General features: G+C 40.7%; 2 protein-coding genes across 2 annotated transcripts in view; one reads left to right on the top strand and one right to left on the bottom strand.

The window, feature by feature from the left end:
• Nucleotides 1-18,173, bottom strand: part of UBE3D (ubiquitin protein ligase E3D) — a 65,185-nt gene extending 47,012 nt beyond the window's left edge. Inside the window, exons 1-3 of the mRNA XM_058175847.1 lie at nt 16,959-18,173; nt 6,402-6,598; nt 879-969 (exon numbers count right to left, since the gene is read on the bottom strand). Of these exons, the coding sequence (XP_058031830.1) occupies nt 879-969; nt 6,402-6,598; nt 16,959-17,020 (350 nt within the window). The 5' untranslated portion in view covers nt 17,021-18,173. The remainder of the gene's footprint in view (nt 1-878; nt 970-6,401; nt 6,599-16,958) is intronic.
• Nucleotides 18,174-18,290: 117 nt separating this feature from the next.
• The window catches only part of DOP1A (DOP1 leucine zipper like protein A), a 66,660-nt gene continuing 63,969 nt past the window's right edge, over nt 18,291-20,981 (top strand). Inside the window, exon 1 of the mRNA XM_058175759.1 lies at nt 18,291-18,377. The gene's annotated coding sequence lies outside the window, so the exon portion shown is untranslated. The remainder of the gene's footprint in view (nt 18,378-20,981) is intronic.

Genomic DNA, 20,981 nt, shown 5'->3' with positions numbered 1-20,981 from the left:
GAAAAACAGGCAGTCTCTGATTAACCACAGTTGACCTCACCACTTTCCTAAGAGGACTCTAAGGGGCGTGCATAAGAGCACAAACATGCCTACCGTTCCTGTCCTATTGTTTCTTCCCCTATGTATATATATATGTTTATAGTACCTCGTTTCTCCTCATATATATGTTTATATATTATATAATCCTTTATGCAATGCTTGTATATATTGTTATGACAAATAAAATAAATAAATAAAATAAATAAATAAACTAGTGTAATGTAGCAAAGTCTCTGCAGCTTCAGTTAGTTGTGGGGGGAGAGGGGAGTGTTCCTGGCCTACACCGTGGACACAAAGACTAAATGGAGAGAGAAAAATTCCCTTTTGGGGATTAAAAGCAAAAACTCCTATCGAAAGATACAGTGAACCAGACAAGTATGCTAATGAAATATCTTAGCATGTTTGGTATACGCCAATAAAAAAAATTAAATTAATTATGAACATGACTACCATTTTCTCAGCCACTGATTTTAAAACTTAATCCAGTTTAAAAATGACCCGTGTTTTTCCTGTTGCTGGAAATCTTCATCTCTTGCTTTGCAATTGAAAAGGTCTCAAGACAGAACATTGCAAGACATCCAAAAATATTGATGGTGTTAATAAAAGTAAAAAGAACAGGGGTAACAAAAATGCTATTCATGGTGCACAAGAACTATTGTATACGGGCCACAGAGATTTTTAATCCTTCAAAAGGACACCAAATTTCTTACCTTTCTTATCTGGACTTTACTTCCAGATTATCTGAGTACCAATTTTACCAGCTGTTACATTTCTTCTAGTATGAATGATTTGCAAATGCATTCATCAGTAGGAAAAATCTCACAGAATACAGTACTTACCTATTATTAATTACACTCTCCCCGCAACATTGACAGAAAAAAGTACAACTCTTTTTGGATTTTAGGCCGTGACCAACAGCTGGCACCAATTCTGAAAGACATTGAAGAACTTAACTAACAACAATAAAACTACAGTCACACCATGAATTTAGTGTAGCGCTGGATTCACAACAACAATATTTTTATACTATCTATTTTATTCACCAGTAATGAGTGAAACGTTCCTGAAAGGGAGTCATTTATTATCATTCCATATTCCACACAATGGATTTTAACCAAGGTGGGATTCAAATAATTTAACAACCGGTTCTCTGCCCTAATTATTTCTTCCAACAACCAGTTCACCAAATTGCTCAGAAAGTTAACAACCGGTTATCCCGAAGTGGTGCGAACTGGCTGAATCCCACCACTGATTTTAACCCAGCAGCTTGAAGATCACATAGCAAGATCATAGCTGAAATAAGATTTGAACCAAAGATCTTCTGGAGCAATTTCCCCAGCCTTGGTGATGACTGGATTGCTGACCTTCTCATCTTAAAAATATCTGTGCTAACTAAAGAATGCTGCAGATGAAGTCCACATGTTTAGAAAACCACATATTGAGAAAGGTTGCTTTAGAGCAGAGGTTCCCAATCTTTTCGCTCCCGGAACCGACCTGCAACTGCGCATGCGCACCAGACGCCCAGAAATGGCGCATCAGCGCCAGACCCAGCGCAGATATTCCATGACGATAGCGCGGCTCCCTGGGGAGCCGCGGCTCACACTTTGGGAATCACTGCTTTAGAGGATAAGCCTTCAGTGACATGATGACTGCTCGTCTGGGATCTTTCTAATTCTCAAGGATCAAAAGGGCAAATATCAGGTTTCATGCCCAATGTGGCAATGATTCTTGACTCTCACAACTCTCAGGAATTTTTTTATAACAGAAGTTCATGAACATGACACAAGTACATTAATTGCTCTAGTGTAGACAAAAAAAGAAGCTATCTGTCTCCTGCAATAAAGACCAAGCACATGTAGGTTTCAATATAAGGACTTCTGAAATCAATGGATTTGGCCATTTTCTTCACAACCTTGAGATTGGGAGCCTTAATGTTGACATTAGTATTTATTTATTTATTTATTTATTTATTTATTTATTTAATCAAATTTTTATACCACCCTATCTCCCGAAGGATTCAGAGCGGTTTACAGCCTGATAAAAACACAGGAATAAATACAAGGTAAAAACAATATTTAAAAAACTTATTGAATTAGGCCAGATTTAAAATTATAATTAAAATAGTAAAAAACCCCATTTAAAAACTAAATTTAGAAATTAAATTAATTATGAACATGACTACCATTTTCTCAGCCACTGATTTTAACCCAGCAGCTTGAAGATCACATAGCAAGATCATAGCTGAAATAAGATTTGAACCAAAGATCTTCTGGAGCAATTTCCCCAGCCTTGGTGATGACTGGATTGCTGACCTTCTCATCTTAAAAATATCTGTGCTAACTAAAGAATGCTGCAGATGAAGTCCACATGTTTAGAAAACCACATATTGAGAAAGGTTGCTTTAGAGGATAAGCCTTCAGTGACATGATGACTGCTCGTCTGGGATCTTTCTAATTCTCAAGGATCAAAAGGGCAAATATCAGGTTTCATGCCCAATGTGGCAATGATTCTTGACTCTCACAACTCTCAGGAATTTTTTATACTATCTATTTTATTCACCAGTAATGAGTGAAACGTTCCTGAAAGGGAGTCATTTATTATCATTCCATATTCCACACAATGGATTTTAACCAAGGTGGGATTCAAATAATTTAACAACCGGTTATCCCGAAGTGGTGCGAACTGGCTGAATCCCACCACTGATTTTAACCCAGCAGCTTGAAGATCACATAGCAAGATCATAGCTGAAATAAGATTTGAACCAAAGATCTTCTGGAGCAATTTCCCCAGCCTTGGTGATGACTGGATTGCTGACCTTCTCATCTTAAAAATATCTGTGCTAACTAAAGAATGCTGCAGATGAAGTCCACATGTTTAGAAAACCACATATTGAGAAAGGTTGCTTTAGAGGATAAGCCTTCAGTGACATGATGACTGCTCGTCTGGGATCTTTCTAATTCTCAAGGATCAAAAGGGCAAATATCAGGTTTCATGCCCAATGTGGCAATGATTCTTGACTCTCACAACTCTCAGGAATTTTTTTATAACAGAAGTTCATGAACATGACTACCATTTTCTCAGCCACTGATTTTAACCCAGCAGCTTGAAGATCACATAGCAAGATCATAGCTGAAATAAGATTTGAACCAAAGATCTTCTGGAGCAATTTCCCCAGCCTTGGTGATGACTGGATTGCTGACCTTCTCATCTTAAAAATATCTGTGCTAACTAAAGAATGCTGCAGATGAAGTCCACATGTTTAGAAAACCACATATTGAGAAAGGTTGCTTTAGAGGATAAGCCTTCAGTGACATGATGACTGCTCGTCTGGGATCTTTCTAATTCTCAAGGATCAAAAGGGCAAATATCAGGTTTCATGCCCAATGTGGCAATGATTCTTGACTCTCACAACTCTCAGGAATTTTTTTATAACAGAAGTTCATGAACATGACTACCATTTTCTCAGCCACTGATTTTAACCCAGCAGCTGCATTCTGAACCAACTGGAGCCTCAGATGCTCTTCAAGGGAGCCCCATGTAGAGGGCATTGCAGTAATCCAAGCGAGATGTCACGAGCACATGAGTGACCGTGCATAGGGCATCTCGGTCAGGAAGTTGGCGGAGTCCTGGGGAAGTTCATTCCAGAGGGTGGGAGCCCCACAGAAGGCCCTTCCTGGTGTCGCCAGTGGGCACTGCCTGGCGGACGGCACCCTAAGGAGTCCCTCTCTGTGAGAGCATACGGGTCGGTGGGAGGCGATCGGTAGCAGTAGGCGGTCCCGTAGATAACCCGGCCCTAAGCCATGGAGCGCTTTAAAGATAGTAACCAAAACCTTGAAGCGCACCCAAAAGGCCACAGGTAGCCAGTGCAGCCTGCGCAGGAGTGGTGTCACATGGGAGCACGAGGGGCTCCCTCTATCACCCGCGCAGCTGCATTCTGAACTAACTGGAGCCTCCGGATGCTCTTCAAGGGGAGCCCCATGTAGAGAGCATTGCAGTAATCCAAGCGAGATGTCACGAGCGCATGAGTGACCGTGCATAGGGCATCTCGGTCTAGGAAGTTGGCGGAGTCCTGGGGAAGTTCATTCCAGAGGGTGGGAGCCCCACAGAAGGCCCTTCCTGGTGTCGCCAGTGGGCACTGCCTGGCGGACGGCACCCTAAGGAGTCCCTCTGTGAGAGCATACGGTCGGTGGGAGGCGATCGGTGGCAGTAGACGGTCCCAGTAACCCGGCCCTATGCCATGGAGCGCTTTAAAGATAGTAACCAAAACCTTGAAGCGCACCCAAAGGCCACAGGTAGCCAGTGCAGCCTGCGCAGGAGTGGTGTCACATGGGAGCCACGAGGGCTCCTCTATCACCCGCAGCTGCATTCTGAACCAACTGGAGCCTCAGATGCTCTTCAAGGGAGCCCCATGTAGAGGGCATTGCAGTAATCCAAGCGAGATGTCACGAGCACATGAGTGACCGTGCATAGGGCATCTCGGTCAGGAAGTTGGCGGAGTCCTGGGGGAAGTTCATTCCAGAGGGTGGGAGCCCCCACAGAGAAGGCCCTTCCCCTGGGTGTCGCCAGTGGGCACTGCCTGGCGGACGGCACCCTAAGGAGTCCCTCTCTGTGAGAGCATACGGGTCGGTGGGAGGCGATCGGTGGCAGTAGACGGTCCCGAAAGTAACCCGGCCCTATGCCATGGAGCGCTTTAAAGATAGTAACCAAAACCTTGAAGCGCACCCGAAAGGCCACAGGTAGCCAGTGCAGCCTGCGCAGGAGTGGTGTCACATGGGAGCCACGAGGGGCTCCCTCTATCACCCGCGCAGCTGCATTCTGAACCAACTGGAGCCTCCAGATGCTCTTCAAGGGGAGCCCCAGGTAGAGGGCATTGCAGTAATCCAAGCGAGATGTCACGAGCACATGAGTGACCGTGCATAGGGCATCTCGGTCTAGGAAGGGGCGCAACTGGCGGACCAGGCGAACCTGGTAAAAAGCTCTCCTGGAGACAGCCGTCAAATGGTCTTCAAAAAACATTTGAAGTAGATGTAGAGGGGGCGTGCATAAATGCACTAATATGCCTATCGTCCCTGTCATTGTATTTTTATTCTTTTATTCTTGTTCTCATTTTTGTTTGACAAATTCTAATAAATAAATAAATAAATTCTGCCTGACCAGGGAAATGGCTGTTCCGCACCGGCTTCACTTCACTTCATGACTTTGAACATCAACTCCTAGTTCAGTTTCTTTATTACATGTGGCTGGTCTTTGTAATTATGCCTTAAATAAAGTTGGAATTAAAGTATAAAGTAAAATCATTATAAAAATTTATTAACATTATTAGTTGGAAAATTAAAAGCTTCATTAAAATGAACATTATGAAAATATATTCTATTAATACATGATTAAATAATTGGTCTTCCCAAAAGATACTATAAAATCTTTAAAGAAATAATCTGCTATTTCAAAGATCTGCTAAAATAAGCACAAATCCAGTCATGCAATGCTACATCCTATCTGTGAATAACATGACACTAGAAAGTCTCCTCTTTGTAGGTGACATTTCCTATAAATTCTAGCAATAGCAATAGCACTTAGATTTATATACTGCTTCACAGTGCTTTACAACCCTCTCTAAGCGGTTTACAAAGTCAGCATATTGCCCTCCAACAATCTGGGTCCTCATTTTACCAACCTCAGAAGGATGGAAGGATGAGTCAACCTTGAGCCAGTGAGAATCAAACTGCTGAACTGCTGGCAGTTGGCAGTCAGCAGAATTAGCCTGCAATACTGCATTTTATCCACTGCACCACTTTATGGGGTGATTATATACATCTACTGATAAATAACCTGCATAGAATCAAGATGTTTAGCTCTTAGTAAGTGTAGGTAGAGCTAAGATTTCTAAAGAGAAAAATAAAATGCAGAACATGTAGCATTAGCAGTGGAATAAAAATATCATATTCTGATACACACAAACAGAATATTTTTTTAAATCTCAACAACTCAGCCAAGAAATGTGTTTTAATAGTCTGTTAATATTTTGCATATTACAATATGTCATTATGGTTTCCTAGGAAGCATGACAATTAATATTTATTTTCATGAGTTACTGAAAGGAATAAATCCAATAAAATCAGACCAATGAAGCTTTGGAAATAATGAGAAAAAAAAGAAGGAGCCTCAACTGTGATTACCTTATCGATAATGTCACTACTAAACATTAATTTTTTTCCCTAGTCCAATGTTTTATAGGTAAATGCAACTTTCCTTGAATACTCTTAACCCATCCTAATTTTGATCGTTTTATTTTACAAGTGAACTTTCAAGCAGAGATCTTCAGCAGAAAAGAAATAAAGGAAAAAAGGAAAATTCACACTTACTTGAACTGAAATCTGCTTGAACAAGCAGCCTCACATGTAAGCCTTCCCCTGGTTGATATTGCAGTCCTCGACAGGAAGAAGGCACAATACTGACCTCTGGCGGAAGGCCGAAAGCTTTATAAGCTTTATCACTTTTCAGTTCTATTAAAGAAGGCATCAGAGTAATATCCACAGGCCAGCTTTCTGGATTTAATTCACTACAGGGATTTAAGAAAGAATAACATCCCATTAGCAAATAGTTACAATAGAAGTCCACATGGCTGGTAAAGTCATGTACTTCATTTCATAAATGGATGCAATGCAAACAAATAAACATATGGAATAATTAAATCAATTAAATCTAGCATTTTGCACGAATGGAAAGCAAGCTGATAATGAAGCCTCCTATATCCTTGATTAGAACTGTTGTTGTTGTTATTAGTTGCAAAGTCGTGTCCGACCTATCGTGACCCCATGGACAACATTCCTCCAGGTCTTCCTGTCCTCTTATCATCCTCTGGAGTCCATTTAAGCTCATGTCTACTGCTTCAGTGACTCCATCCAGCCACCTCATTCTCTGTTGTCCCTTTCTTCTTTTGCCCTCAATCTTTCCCAGCATTAGGCTCTTCTCCAATGAGCCCTTCCTTCTTATTAGGTGGCCAAAGTATTTGAGTTCCATCTTCAGGATCTGGTTTTCTAAAGAGCAGTCAGGGTTGATCTCCTCTAGGACTGACCAATTTGATCACCTTGCAGTCCAATGGACTCGCAGGATTACAACTGAGAGATGTAAAAAAGATTGTGAAAGATGTCATCCCAAGTTGTACTAGGATGGGGAACTGACAAAATAAGATTGTCTGTGGAGATTCTCAGTCATTCAGTCATAATAGTTGTTTCAAAGGTGCTTTTTGTCTTCAAAAGGCAACTGAACTGATTTTTCCTTGCAGAAGAACAACAAAACATTTTGTTTCTCATCCAAGAAACTTTTTATTTTATTTTGTCACAACAGTATAAGTAAACATCGACATAAAACAACACATCATAAAAGAAAAACATATATATAAGTAAAAGTATGCAATAACTATATTAATTTGATATAATGAAAGATATAATGATTATATCATTATATAATCATATATCATTATATAACAACATATATTTATATATATATAAAATATATAATAATAATATATAATATATAAATCAATTATATCATTATATAATGATATATAATGAAAGATATAATGATATTAATCTTCTCATCATTCCCATCACCAATCTCTTTCCACTTATGACTGTATGACTGTAACTTTGTTGCTGGCAATCCTTATAATTTATATTGATATATTGACCATCATTTGTGTTGTAAATGTTGTACCTTGATGAACGTATCTTTTCTTTTATGTACACTGAGAGCATATGCACCAAGACAAATTCCTTGTGTGTCCAATCACACTTGGCCAATAAAAAATTCTATTCTATTCTATTCTATATAATGAAAGGGAACGATAGGACAGGAACGGTAGGCACTTTTGTGCTCTTATGCACGCCCCTTATAGACCTCTTAGGAATGGGGTGAGGTCAATAGTAGAGAGTTTTTGGTTAAAGCTTTGGGGATTTTGAGAAGAGACCACAGAGTCAGGTAGTGAGTTCCAAGCGTTATTTATTTATTTATTTATTTATTTATTTTATTAACAACTCTGTTACAGAAGTCATATTTTCTGCAATCAAGTTCAAAGCGGTTGACATTAAGTTTGAATCTATTGTTTGCTCTTGTATTATTACGACTGAAGCTGAAGTAGTCTTTTATAGGAAGGATATTGCAATAGATTATTCTGTGTATTAAACACAGGTCATGTCGGAGTCGGCGACCAGTTGTGATGGCGGTGCGGGGGGGGGGGGAATGGAAGGATAAGACTGCATGGTGAGGGCATGAAAAGATGGGTTCTGATAGGATGGTGGGGCGGTTGGGTGGAAGGATTGTATTTCTTTGTAGTCATCTGGTTGTTAACACGTTCTCTGAGACCATTTGAGGCCCCTTGAGGGTTTACCTGTGTCCTCAGTCACCTGAACCAAAGTGCAATATTTCTTCTCCTCTGTTGAGAGGACTGATCAGTTCTAACATAGATGGATTACTTTATCCCTCCTTCAAACCAATGGTCCTTTCTGTAGTCTATAGAAATGATTGTGTTAGAATTGAACATCAGAACTGATGAAACTTCTTGGATGAGAAGCAAAACATTTTCTTCTTCTCCCTCAAGGAAAAAAACAGTTCAGTTGGGCTTTTGAAGAAAAAAATGCATACGATTCGGGAATAAGGGGGGGAAAGCAGAGAGAAAGGAGTGTCGAAAACATCTCTTTTCTATGGGTGTTGTAAGTGTGCCCCACAGAACTGAAGCACAGCACTGCTTTTGCCATTCTGTAGAAAGCTGCAAGATCATTCAGATGCTGTTGTTTTGGAAATAGCAACATCCTAAATTTAACAGAGGAGCATTTTAATTTCCCGGGTCATGCTGTATGAGGTTTCAAGGCAGCAGTCCTTGTAAAAGGAAGTTACAGAAATTAATTCCAGCACAAAATAAAATAGACAATGTAGAATTCAATAAAGGAGAGAACACTATCTTTCACCTAGCTGATTTAATCTTCTAGAAACAACTTACGATAATTAGCTGTTTGTGACAGGAGTGTCACTTTATGTAATTCTGTATCTTGCTTCTTTTCATAATTTCCCCTTTTCTCTCTCCTGCACACATTATTTAAAATACTTTTCTGTCAGATTGGTATTTTACACATTTTCTGAAGCTGATTTTGATCCATGTGATATACACCTGTTAAGATTACAAAGCATCACAAAAGGTTTGTCTTAACTACAAATCAACCTAACCATCCCTCCAGAAATCATTTACTGTGTATGGACTTCCTACATGATTGTTGCATTTTTTTTGTTATTGTATTTCTCTGCAAACTGCACCAGTCTCTGTCACTGAAGATCTACAGCAGGACTTGGAATGTAGAAACATGACATTAACTTTTTGGGACATATGGACAAAGTTGTAATTCCCAAACCTGTCAGATATTCTCACAAAAAAATGAAACGTATGGCTTGGAATGCCAATTCACAACTAGCTGTTGTGGAAAGCATAGCTGATCACAAGATTTAGTAGTTTCTCCCAGAGGGTATTCTGTGAGGTAAAAATGTTGCTTCTTAGAACAGGGGTCTCCAACCTTGGTCCCTTTAAGGCTTGTGGACTTCAATTCCCAGAGTCCCTCAGCCAGCAAAGTTTGCTGAGGAACCCTGGGAGTTGAAGTCCACAAGTCTTAAAGGGACCAAGGTTGGAGACCCCTGTCTTAGAAAACATAATTAGGAAAATAGGTGTAGTAAAGTGTGTGTGTGTGTGTGTGTGTGTGTGTGTGTGTGTGTGTGTGAGAGAGAGAGAGAGAGAGAGAGAGAGAGAGAGAGATAAAAAATTGAAGGTCAAAACTAAATTTTCAATTCAGAGCAGAAGATGTTTTGAGAAATACATTACATGCAGATAAATCCTTAAATCAACACATACATGGATGTAAAAAAGGCAAAACTGACCCCCAACTATTAACAAAAACATGTATCACATAAATATATATATATATATATATATTTGTTTTCTGAGGTTTTCGCGGGTGTTTGTATGTAGGTCTTTGGTTATTTGGGTTTTCTCCCGCGTAAAATTGGAAGTGTCTTGGCGACGTTTCGACGAAGTCTCATTCGTCATCTTCAGGCTTCAGCTTCGTGCTTCTGGGAGCAATGTGTGATTGCAGCTGTTTCTTCCTTTTTAACTGCTAGTGGGGGTTTGAACTGATTGGGTGGGAGCTTGGCTGTGCTCTGATTGGATGTGGGTTTTTTTGTGCTCTGGTTGGGGGGGGGTGTGTCGTGTGTGGGTGGGGGCTTGGTTGTGCTCAAATTAGTCTGAGTTGCAGGGGGATCTGAGCTGGTGAGCTGCACTGCTGCTGTTTGGCTTCGTGTTCGTGGTCGTGCTACATCTTCGTAGTGGGTGTCAGTCTGCTGCATGTATGGATTGGAGGGTTTGAAATGGCTAATGTTGCAGCTGCGGTCTGGCTTCTGGTCCTTGGTCGTGCTTCCTGATCAGTGTGAGTTTGGGTGTGCTTTCTGGGTGGATGTGGTGGTGACATCCTGTGTGGACCTCGTGAGTGTGGGTCTGGTGTCATTCCTCGTGTTAGGGACACGTTTGTCAATAAGGGCAGGTTTCCAAATGGCTGGTAGGCGGAGGTATCATCTCGTTTGTTCATGCTGTGTGGGCGTTTTCTATCTCGATGGCTTCTCTGATTATTCTGTTGTTAAAGTGTTCAGTTTTGGCGATAGTTCTGGTCTTTTAAAGTCAATATCGTGTCCTGTGACTTTAAAGTGTTGGACCAGGGAAGAAGTTGGTTCCTCTTTTGAATGAGTTCTTGTGTTCTTCAATGCGTGCACTTATTCTTCTGTTGGTTTGTCCAATGTATGTGGTGGGGCAGGCGGTGCATGGGATTTCATATACTCCTTGATTTTCTAACTCAATTTTGTCTTTGGGGTTTCTTAGGATGGTGGATATTTTTGGTTTGTGCAGAATGCTGTCTTGATGTTATGTTTGTGGAGGATCTTGCTGATTCTGTCTGTGGTGCCTTTTATATATGGGAGGAGGGCTGTGCCATTTTCTTGCTCTCTGTCTTGGGTTTTAGTGGGGGGTTCTTTTTGGATTAGTTTGGTAATCTTATTTCTCTGGAATCCATTGGATGTTAGTACACTTGTGAGAGTGTGTAGTTCGGTTTTAGGTGTTGTTCGTCAGCTAAGCATTTTGTTCTAGAGATGAGTGTCTTGGCTACGGAGTTGATCTGTGCTGGGTGGTGGTGTGAGAGTGCATGCAGATAGCGGTTTGTGTGTGTTTTCTTCTGGTAGATGGTGTGTCCTAGGGAGCCATTGGGTTTCTTGTAGACTAAGACATCTAGGAAGGGAAGTTGGTTGTTAACTTCTGTTTCCATGGTGAACTGTATTTTGGGGTGTAGGCTATTGAGGTGTGTGAGGAAGTTTTCAAGTTTTTCTTTCCCGTGTGGCCAGATTATGAAGGTGTCGCTCACGATCTGAGCCAGAGTTTGGGTTTGTGATCAGATTTTTCTAGTGCTTGGGTTTCAAAGTGTTCCATGTAGAGGTTGGCAATGACAGGTGAGAGGGGTGATCCCATGGGTGCTCCTTCTATTTGTTTGTATTTTTGTCCGTTATAGATGAAGTATGTGTTGGATAGGCAGTGGTTGGTCAGATCTAGGATGTGCTTGGGGGGGTTATATTTGTTATATATATATAAAAAAAAAAAACATACTGAAATGGGATGCACGTGCAAGCAATGCTTGGGATGCCAGGATAAAAACATTCAGCAACACATTCCCTTCATGGTAAATTTCACTTGCTAGTGTGCCCCCAACACCTTCAATTCCATAAGCTCATTATCATCAAAGCTGTGCATTTTTCCATTCAATGTATAGACAATTGTACAGACACTATGGCTTGGAACATGGGTTCACGGAAATAATGGACTAGATGTTGGTACTCTAATGCTAGCTAATCTCCCAGGTTATTTTAAATACCTTCTCTGGGAAAGTAGGTATTAAGGAAATAGAAAATAGGGAGGGACAGCAAATAACATGAAAAGGGTACCAGAGTCTCTGAGGATATTGTAATATCCATCAGAAGTGAATGGATCAGCTCAGTTAAACAATGTATTGTTAGCAATAGCACTTAGACTTATATACCACTTCACAGTACTTTACAGCACTCTCTAAGTGGTGTACGGAGTTAGCATATTGCCCCCAACAATCTGGGTCCTCAGTTAACCAACCTCAGAAGGATGGAAGGCTGAATCAACCTTCAGCCTGGTGAGGAAATTATAAGGATACTGTGCTTGCCTGAGGATTTTAAAATTTTTTTTTTTAAATGGCAAAAGGTCAGAGACCAACTGCTGGAGAAATGGAGAGAATTCTGGAAAAGTTATCTAATATGGACAAGAAACTGGATGAAATAAGAGCAGAAATTGTGACTATCCAAAAGGATTTAAAGGATACTCAACAAGTCTCAGCAGAAAATAAGCAGAAAGTGGAAGGTCTGGAGGGTGAGATGCGGGCAGTGCAGAAAAGAGGGGAGACGACAAGCAATGCTGTGCTTGGACTACAGATGGATAAAATGTCTTATTTTCTTAGGTTTCAAAATTTGGAAGAAGTGGACCAAGAAGACTTGAGAGATGTTGTGACTAAACTGTTGGGAGAATTTCTTGGGAGAGGTGTTGATTTTATGAATTGGGATGTGGATCGAGTTTATAGAGTTAATTCACAATATGCACGCACGCATGCAGTTCCTAGAGAGGTTCATGTCAAATTTGTGAAAAGAGAGACGAGAGATGAAATTCTTAGAAAACATAGGAGTGGGGCACTGACTTATAGGGGCAGGGAGATAGCCATTCTGAGGCAGATTCCCAGACAGGTACGTGAAATGAGAAAATATTATTTTTTATCAAGCAAATTGTACCAGAAGGGAGTGGGCTTCAGATGGCTGATGCCAGAGGGATTGATGATTTTCCGGGAGGGCATTACGAAAAAAATTAGTACAATTGCGGAGGCTGCGGCCTACGTGGAGGAACACAAAGCCCTCCTGGATTTAGATGACCCAGGAATTGAAGAAGGGGAGGTTATAGACCATGGGGCGGAGGCGGCTGCCGCTGTTGCGGCCCTGGAGTTGGGTCAGGCTGAACCCAGAGTTCTGAGATCCAAAACTAGGAAGTAACAAAGATATTTGGTATTGTGTTGGTTTTCCTTATTCTCTTTCGTATGATATTCTGATTATTCTTGACCCTTCCTTATTGTGTAAGATTGAAACTTAGCTACTTCGTATCACCTGCTTGCCATATGGCTGTTGTATGTGTTTAAAATTTTGAGTAAAATTCTTATCATGTATAAGAAAAATGAAAATTTACCATACCTGATATGTATTTGCATAAATTTTTTTTTTGACCAATAAAAACTTTTTATAACAAAAAAAAAAAAAAAAACCTTCAGCCTGGTGAGATTCGAACTGCCAAATTGCAGTCAGCCGGCAGTCAGAAGTCACCTGCAGTGTTGCGTTCTAATCACTGCGCTACCACAACTCTCTTAGCAGCTTTTAATCCAACATACTAATTTCAATTAAGATTCAAATAAGATCTTGATTGGATTGCAGGACATCTTTAGGCTGCTGGGACAAACTCTAGACTAGCCAGTTGAATATTTTGCAGCACAACCAGCACCTTCAGGGCTTACAGATTTATTGTGCTATAAGTTTGTGTGGACTAGAAATCACCTCACCAAATGTCATTTTTGAAGAAAGATTTTGGCAATCATCTTGAAAAGAGAAAACAGATCCACTTATAAAAGGAGACAGCAAGACTACCCTAGAAAGGAAATGTTTCTCCTGGGGAACACTGTTTATCTATCTATCTTTTTATTGAAAACCCTTTGTGCAAATTACATTTGAAATTTTAGCCTCGTACCCTTATTGGCACAATGTGGAATTCCTTAGATAATAATGTGAAAGAAGCTTCTGCTAAGAAGAAAGGCTTATTCATAGGGAAACATATAATTTATGCATTCCTATCTAATTTTAAAAGCCCCTTTCAAGGAAATAATTGAGGCTTCTGGCAAGGAAGTTTTCTATCTCCCACAGCAGTCTATTAGATTAGAGAAGGGAGTGGGTGGGCCCAATATAAGAAGTGAAATAAGAAGTAACCCCAACCAATATGATATGCAAATTACAGATGACATGGGGCTTGTATTAAAACAAACAAAACAAAGCCACTAAAAGCTATAGTATTGGAAGAAGGTGACATAATCACAGTATGTAGAACTGAGATCTTTTTCTTCTATTTTAGTGAAATGGATTACTTATTTTGTTTCTTGGTATGAGAGATCTAAAAAAAGGTTTACAAAGATTATTCCAGAAAAGGGGGGGGGGAATAGCTGTTATTCCACTAGCATGACTTCAGAGGAGTCTGTAGCTATCCAGGACATTACTTATCCCGTATACTGTATAAAACATAGGGTTGACTCTATTGGGAACTCACAGGTGATTTAGTATTATATAACTTCTTAGAGGATTATATTTCTCTAGGGAATAAATAAGATTTCTCCTAATACCGGTAGTTGCTTCCCAGTAAAATATTTTTCCTGAAATGGATTTCTTCTATTTTGGTAACTCGATATTGCAGAATCTGGGAGAAATATGGTTAAGTTCAATAAGTGGTGCAACACTTAGAAACAAGAGAAAAATATTGTTGGTTCAGTTTTAAAACACCGACTAAGTTTCTCTATGTTGAACCAAGTAACAAGTTTAATGTTTGGATCTTAACTGATCAGATCAGAATCTTTTGGAAGATAATCAAGCTCAGTTTTGAAAGTATTTCTTAAAATTAAATTTGTTGAGGATAAGAGCTCAATTTTCAGAGATTATTATTTCATCATCATAGTAATTCCAAATGGTTGCTAAACGAGGCAGTTGCTAAATGAGAACTACCTGCAATGCTTCCAGTGAGCAGTCTGGTTTTACTTTCTTTAGTTTGGAATGATGTTTTTCTTGCATTCTAAGGTATTCTCAGACATTCTCTCCCACAGCAGAAAGGTGTGTGCTACGATTACTTAAAACAGTGCCTTTGAAGGCTAGAAGAGACATAAAGATAAAGACACGTATCTTTATATGTGACATATTCTTCCACCACAACCTCCTCTCTTCTAATTGATGTTTGAAGATCCACTGGGAATATCAGTCCTCCCTATTTTACATTTGCTCCCTTAAGAATTCAGCTGAGAGGATCCAGTGCTTGGAGTTACTATTTCATGACAGCTTCCATTTATCCAGGCATCATAAACAGTGGTGAAATCTGAACTGGTTTACTACTGCTTCACTGGCTGTGCATGCATGCTGTGCACACACATGCGCAGTGCACACCATGCACCAAATACAAGATTTGTGCACGTGTGTGTGCAGTGCATGCCAAAAGGAGGCATGGGGTAAGTAGAACAGCGTGGGAGGGGGGGTTGATCAGCTGTGGCACACAATTTTTTTTTACTTTTAAAAGCATTTTTTTTACAACCTATTCGGCCCATAGGAGCCTTTTTTTTACCTTTTAAAAGCATTTTTTTAAAAGAAGCAGCAAGCGGGCAAGCAGGTTACAGGGCGGGCATATGCGGGGGGCGGGGCGGGGGGGCAGGGATTTTTGCTACCGATTCTCTGAACCACCCGCCGCCATCACTGATCCGGTCCAAACCGGAAGCATTTCATCCCTGATCATAAACTCTTTCTTTTCGGTGGTATATATCTTTCACACAGAGTATAGTCTTGAGATATTGCAGACCGCAATGTACAAAATCCATTCTTGATTTTGCCAAAATGCAGCGATTTCCATTCAAACAGTTCAAGAAGTTCAATTTGGTTACAGTACTGCTAGGTAAGCATAAGTTCAGTCTAGTGATTAAGGTACCAGGCTAGCAATCAGGAGACTGTGAGTTCTAGTCCTGCTTTAGCATGAAATCCAACAGGGTGACCTTGGGCCAATTACTCTCTCTCAGCCCACTCCACCTCACAGGGCTGTTGTGAGCAAAACAGGAGGGCAAAGGATTTTATGTACGTTTGCTGCCTTGAATCATTTATAAAAATAATAAAGGTGAGGTAAATATAAACAGAACAGCACCACACAGGTTTAAGTAATAAATATGCTTTAATAGACAGCAACACTTTCTGGAGTTTGTTCTGAGAACTCAGCTGCTTTAATTTGAAAGAAGCAGAGTGGATGTACGCTACACACATGAGATGTGCAGTTTGTGCTTATCTATATAAAGGCAATTTAAAAGAAAAGCAAGGGGGGGGGATGATAAACTAACAAGGTACACCTCAAAGGAAGTATTGATAGGATACTTGACAGTCAACTCAGTTCTGGGCTTCTCAGAACTATTTAAAGGGCCTGCATCTGCAGTTTAGGAAAATCTTTCAAGTCAAAAGATATATACATTTTTTTTCTCAAATAAATTTGAATCCAAGACTATTATTTCATAAATTAAGTTTTAAAGAAATAATTTGTCTGCATGGTGAAGATGTTTGGAAAACATTTCATGGCACACAATTAGACTTCCAATGTATACTGCATGTCCTCTAGGGCAGGGGTCTCCAACCTTGGCAACTTTATGACTTGTGGACTTCAACTCCCAGAATTCCTCAGCCAGCACATGCTGGCTGAGGAATTCTGGGAGTTGAAGTTCACAAGTCGTAGAGTTGCCAAGGTTGGAGACCCCTTCTCTAGAGTGCCTTTATTATCTGGTAACACAGACATTTACTAAAGTACGATGGTATGGGAAGTGATATTGTAGAAGTTTTACAAAAAGTAATCACCGTTGTCCTGGATGGAAAATGGGAAGCTAAAGACAGGCCTGTAAGAGAAGTGGAAAAAAAGATGGAAGAAAACATAACCCGGCAATGCCTATCTCAAAGTGGGAAATGAAGCAGGGTGAATCAAACATAAAGCAAACAAATAAAAGTACCGAATAATCAGCAATCCGCTCTTCATCTTCTCCCTAATCTCCAAGAACAGAGTAGCATCCATCCACGTAGCCACTGACTCCAAAAGAGGACCAAGTCGAGAGAAATCAACCCGCTGCGAGGTTCAAAAGTGTGCAAAAATACGCTCCCACGTGGCCCGGAGAAAACTAGGGAAATTGAATCCCGGAAACGTTTTAGCTGAGAGGAAGACCTCTGTCTCACACAGCGCCCTCTGCGAGAGAAATCAGTCTCAGGGCTCATCCCCCCAGAAAAAAGAAACGAAAAGAAAGGCTCTTTTAGCTCTAGTTAATCGTGGCAAAGATGTCCTCGGCCGCAATGTGACATCATTTTAAAGGAGATCGCGATTACTTAAGATTACGACATTAAACATTATTTGTACGAATTGTATCCCCTGCCGGGATCGCGCTTTAGTTTTTAATCCGCTTGAAATGATTGATGGATGTCTTTGTTTGCTTTCTGTCGCATCCATCCATTGATAGAATAAGCGGGGAGATGAGGGGGTCTTGTAGTCCGATTCTATCTAGATTCACTCAGAACTCAGTTTCGCTAGTTTAGAGTAGCGTTGTGAATTATCCAGCGCCTTGCATCCAATTGCATTGCCATAAACGTGCAACCGATTGCAAACTGCAGCTTCCCGTGGTCCGGCTTTGGAGGCTGAATTCCATTCAACCAACGCTTATTTAATGTTGCCTGTTTAGGTGCTACTGATGTACACCCCCACACACACCCCACCTTCAGAAAAGGGCGGCAGGGCTTTCGACGGCGAGAAATCAAGGAGAAAGGAATGAACCCCGATATAAACAACCGGTTTCATGATTTGCCTGTCGGCTTCCGAACGAAGAAGCGTGAAGAATCCGGTACTCCGCCGAATACCAGGCCAATCTTAATCTTAAATCTGCCCGTAACGTTGAGCAAAACACACACGGTCGCGCAGTGGGGAACAAAGCGACTCCTCCACGCGCGCCAGGCGGATCAAAGAACTGGGCTAGCCGAAGCATTTCTCCCCGCTGGCATGAAAATAAGAAACCAGGCGGGAAACCAGCTCAGCTTTTAGGATACACTGGGAAAATCCGAGGGGGGGGGAGGGAAAAAAAAACAGAAAATGCAAGTTGGCTTTTGCACCAAGGCCCACCCGGAGCCCCTCCTCTCCCTCTTCTAGAAGAAGTTCCTTTAAGGAACTCGCCGCTATGGCAAACCTGCAATCGCCCGCTCGGCTAGAAGAAGCTGCGCTAATTCCGAGCGGCGCCAGGTGGCGTCATAACGTCAGGCGAAGGCCGGAGGAAGGAAGGAAGCCGCTTGGCATGCTGGGAAGCCGTCAGTGCCCGGGCTCGGGGAAGCAGGCAGGCAGGCGGGCGGGGGGAGGTTTCTGCGGCGCGGCTCTTCCGGCTCTGGGCGCCAAGGTAACCCTTTTCGCTCTTCCTTTCTAGCCCTGCGGCCTTTTCCCTTCCTTGAGCGGGCGGTGGGCTTTTTAGTCTGTGGGGGGAGAAAGCGCTGAGAGAGAGGAGGACACCCCCCCAAAAAAGGGAACGGCGGGCAGCGGCATCCTTGTTTGGACCCCTAGGGGCTTCTCCTCCCCTCCCCGCGTCCTCGGAGCAGGTGCAGAGAGATGGGGTCGGTAGTAAACGGAGGCAGGAGGCGTAGCCGGCGGAGACTCGCATATTTTCTTGCTTTGTCGGTTGAAAAGGTGCATTGGAAACCAAGGAAACAATCCTTCCATGTTTGCCTGCCGGTCTTTTGCTTAGGGGATTGTCGCCCTTCCTTGCCGCCGAATTCCACAAAGTGGGAATTCTTGCACACTTGGGAGGGGGAGAGGTTATTTGCCTAAGGACCACCCTAACTTGTTTTATTTTATCGTCTTATTTAAAAAAGAAAGGGAAAAAAGGCCATCCTTTCATTTTTTCACTTTAACTAATGCCCTCTTAAGGTATATTTATTCTGTTCTTTATTCTAGTGAATAAAGAAACAGAAACTGGGGGTTATTTGATTTTTATGGCTGAGAGTGTGTTTTATTTCTCTTAGTTTGCCCATCGAATGGGACTCCTAAAACACTGCTTAGACATTGTGGGCCTTCTTTTGATTAAATGGTACACAGGATGGTACAAATACCTTTCCCATCATCATCTCCCTTGCCTCTTCTTTATATTTGGCTTCCTGTGCCTAGAATGATGTACTTGCCAATTATACTTTCTGTAATGCAGAGTAGCATCTTTTCTTGAAAGCCCATTTGCGCAGAGGGAAAGTTAACAAATCAATTTTTCTTCTACCCTCTTCATTCTATGTCCATAGGGATTGGTTAATGTTATGGTAGTTTTATTATATTTATTTATTGGATGCAGTGACTGGGAAGAGGTAGAAAAGGCCTCTACCTGTTACTATTGCCCGGAGATATTGTGGGAACCTAAAATATTACTTTAGTTGGGGGGGAGAAAGTAACTTTTGGAGCGCTATGTAATAAATAAATAAATTTGTTCTTAGGAAAAAAATTGTATTAACAGCCTTCAATTTTTCATTTTTTTGCATATCTAGGTTTTTCTCAGTCAAAGAGTACTTTTGGATGAATGAATGACTGCTTATGCCTGTTTCTCTCTCTGAAGTTTATAGGGAAGCTTCAGCTATAGTTTGATGATACAAGCTGAAATATTGATATGGCGAATATTAATCAGAGGATGGACTTAGGTGAAAAAAAGAATATATGCTCAGAGAGATTGTGTCTAGTGTATATGATAAAGAAAAGTAAACTATCTGGATGAGTATCTAGTCTTAGCTGGCCAAGAGAATAACCAAGAACACTAAACAAAGCCCAAGGTTTGAACTTTTAAAAAAAGCCAGTGGTGAAAAAGTCAGACAGATAGATGCAGTTTTCAGAAAAACTGGCTATCACCTCCGTTTGCTGTTTCTCAAAAGCTTTTGCAACTCTCATCTTTTTTGAGAAGTATTTCTCACAGCGTTTATAGGTGCTATCTTCTAAGTTAGTCTGGATTTCACTGTTAAAATAAGTTAATAAAATTCAGGGTACATTATAATCTTAGGGTTTTTACACTTAAAAAGTCAGAAGTTAAAATTCAAGTGCTGCTATTATGTATTAGCATTGTTTGTTGTTTTTAGTCATGTCCCACTCCGTGACTTCATAGCAAGTGCTCTCTATGCTACCCTATCAAGCACAGCTTTTTTCAATTGTTATATGTTCAACTTTGCATCAGATTTGATGTTATCAAGCCATCATGTTCTTTGTTTGCCCCTTCTTTGTCCACTAGCCATTCCTTGCCTTCTCCAATGAATTTGCAAGCATAAAATGACCAAAGTAAATCAGACATAGTCTTATGATTTTATCTTCCAATGAGGTGTGATTTAGCATCTTTCCGTTAGTTACTCTAGCTGTCCATGGTATTCACAGTAATTTACACCAGCACCACAGTTCAAAGACGTCAATTCTTCGATCAGCCATTCATAGTATCCTACTTTTACACCCCCATACATCATTATAGGGAAGACTATAACTAGCCTGCTTTTTGTATTTAAATCAATATCCCTGCTTTACCAGATCTTATTCATGTTAACCATTGCAATACGGCCTAAGGTTATCCTGTGTTTGATTTCAGGATTAGAATTGTATTATTTACCGTTAAATCAGAGATTCTGGTAAGATCTAATTATAAATCCAATAATATCAGATGTTTAGTGTTTGGTTTACTAATTATAAATCCAATTATATCAGATGTTTAGTGTTTGGTTTACTTCCAAGACTCAGATACTTGGATATTTTCCCATCTATTTCCCAGTACCCTCCTCAGTTTTCTAATGTGCTTCTAACAGTCAATGTTTCATGTCTACTGAGCCATAGTAATGCATTTGCATTTTACTCATGTAGCTTCTTTCAATCAGTCTAGTCAATAAAGTCATTTGTCAATGGAAAAGGTTTCTCCTTCCCCTCATATTCACATCTTTAGCCAAGGGTTGGGGAATCCTCAAATGTAGATTAGGCATAGAAGTGGAAACAAACAAAA

The sequence above is a fragment of the Ahaetulla prasina genome, chromosome 1 (assembly GCF_028640845.1).
Source record: "Ahaetulla prasina isolate Xishuangbanna chromosome 1, ASM2864084v1, whole genome shotgun sequence".
Lineage (NCBI taxonomy): Eukaryota > Metazoa > Chordata > Lepidosauria > Squamata > Colubridae > Ahaetulla > Ahaetulla prasina.
The sequence above is the reverse complement of the archived record's forward strand: the minus strand, read 5'-3'. Positions and strand labels throughout refer to the sequence as shown.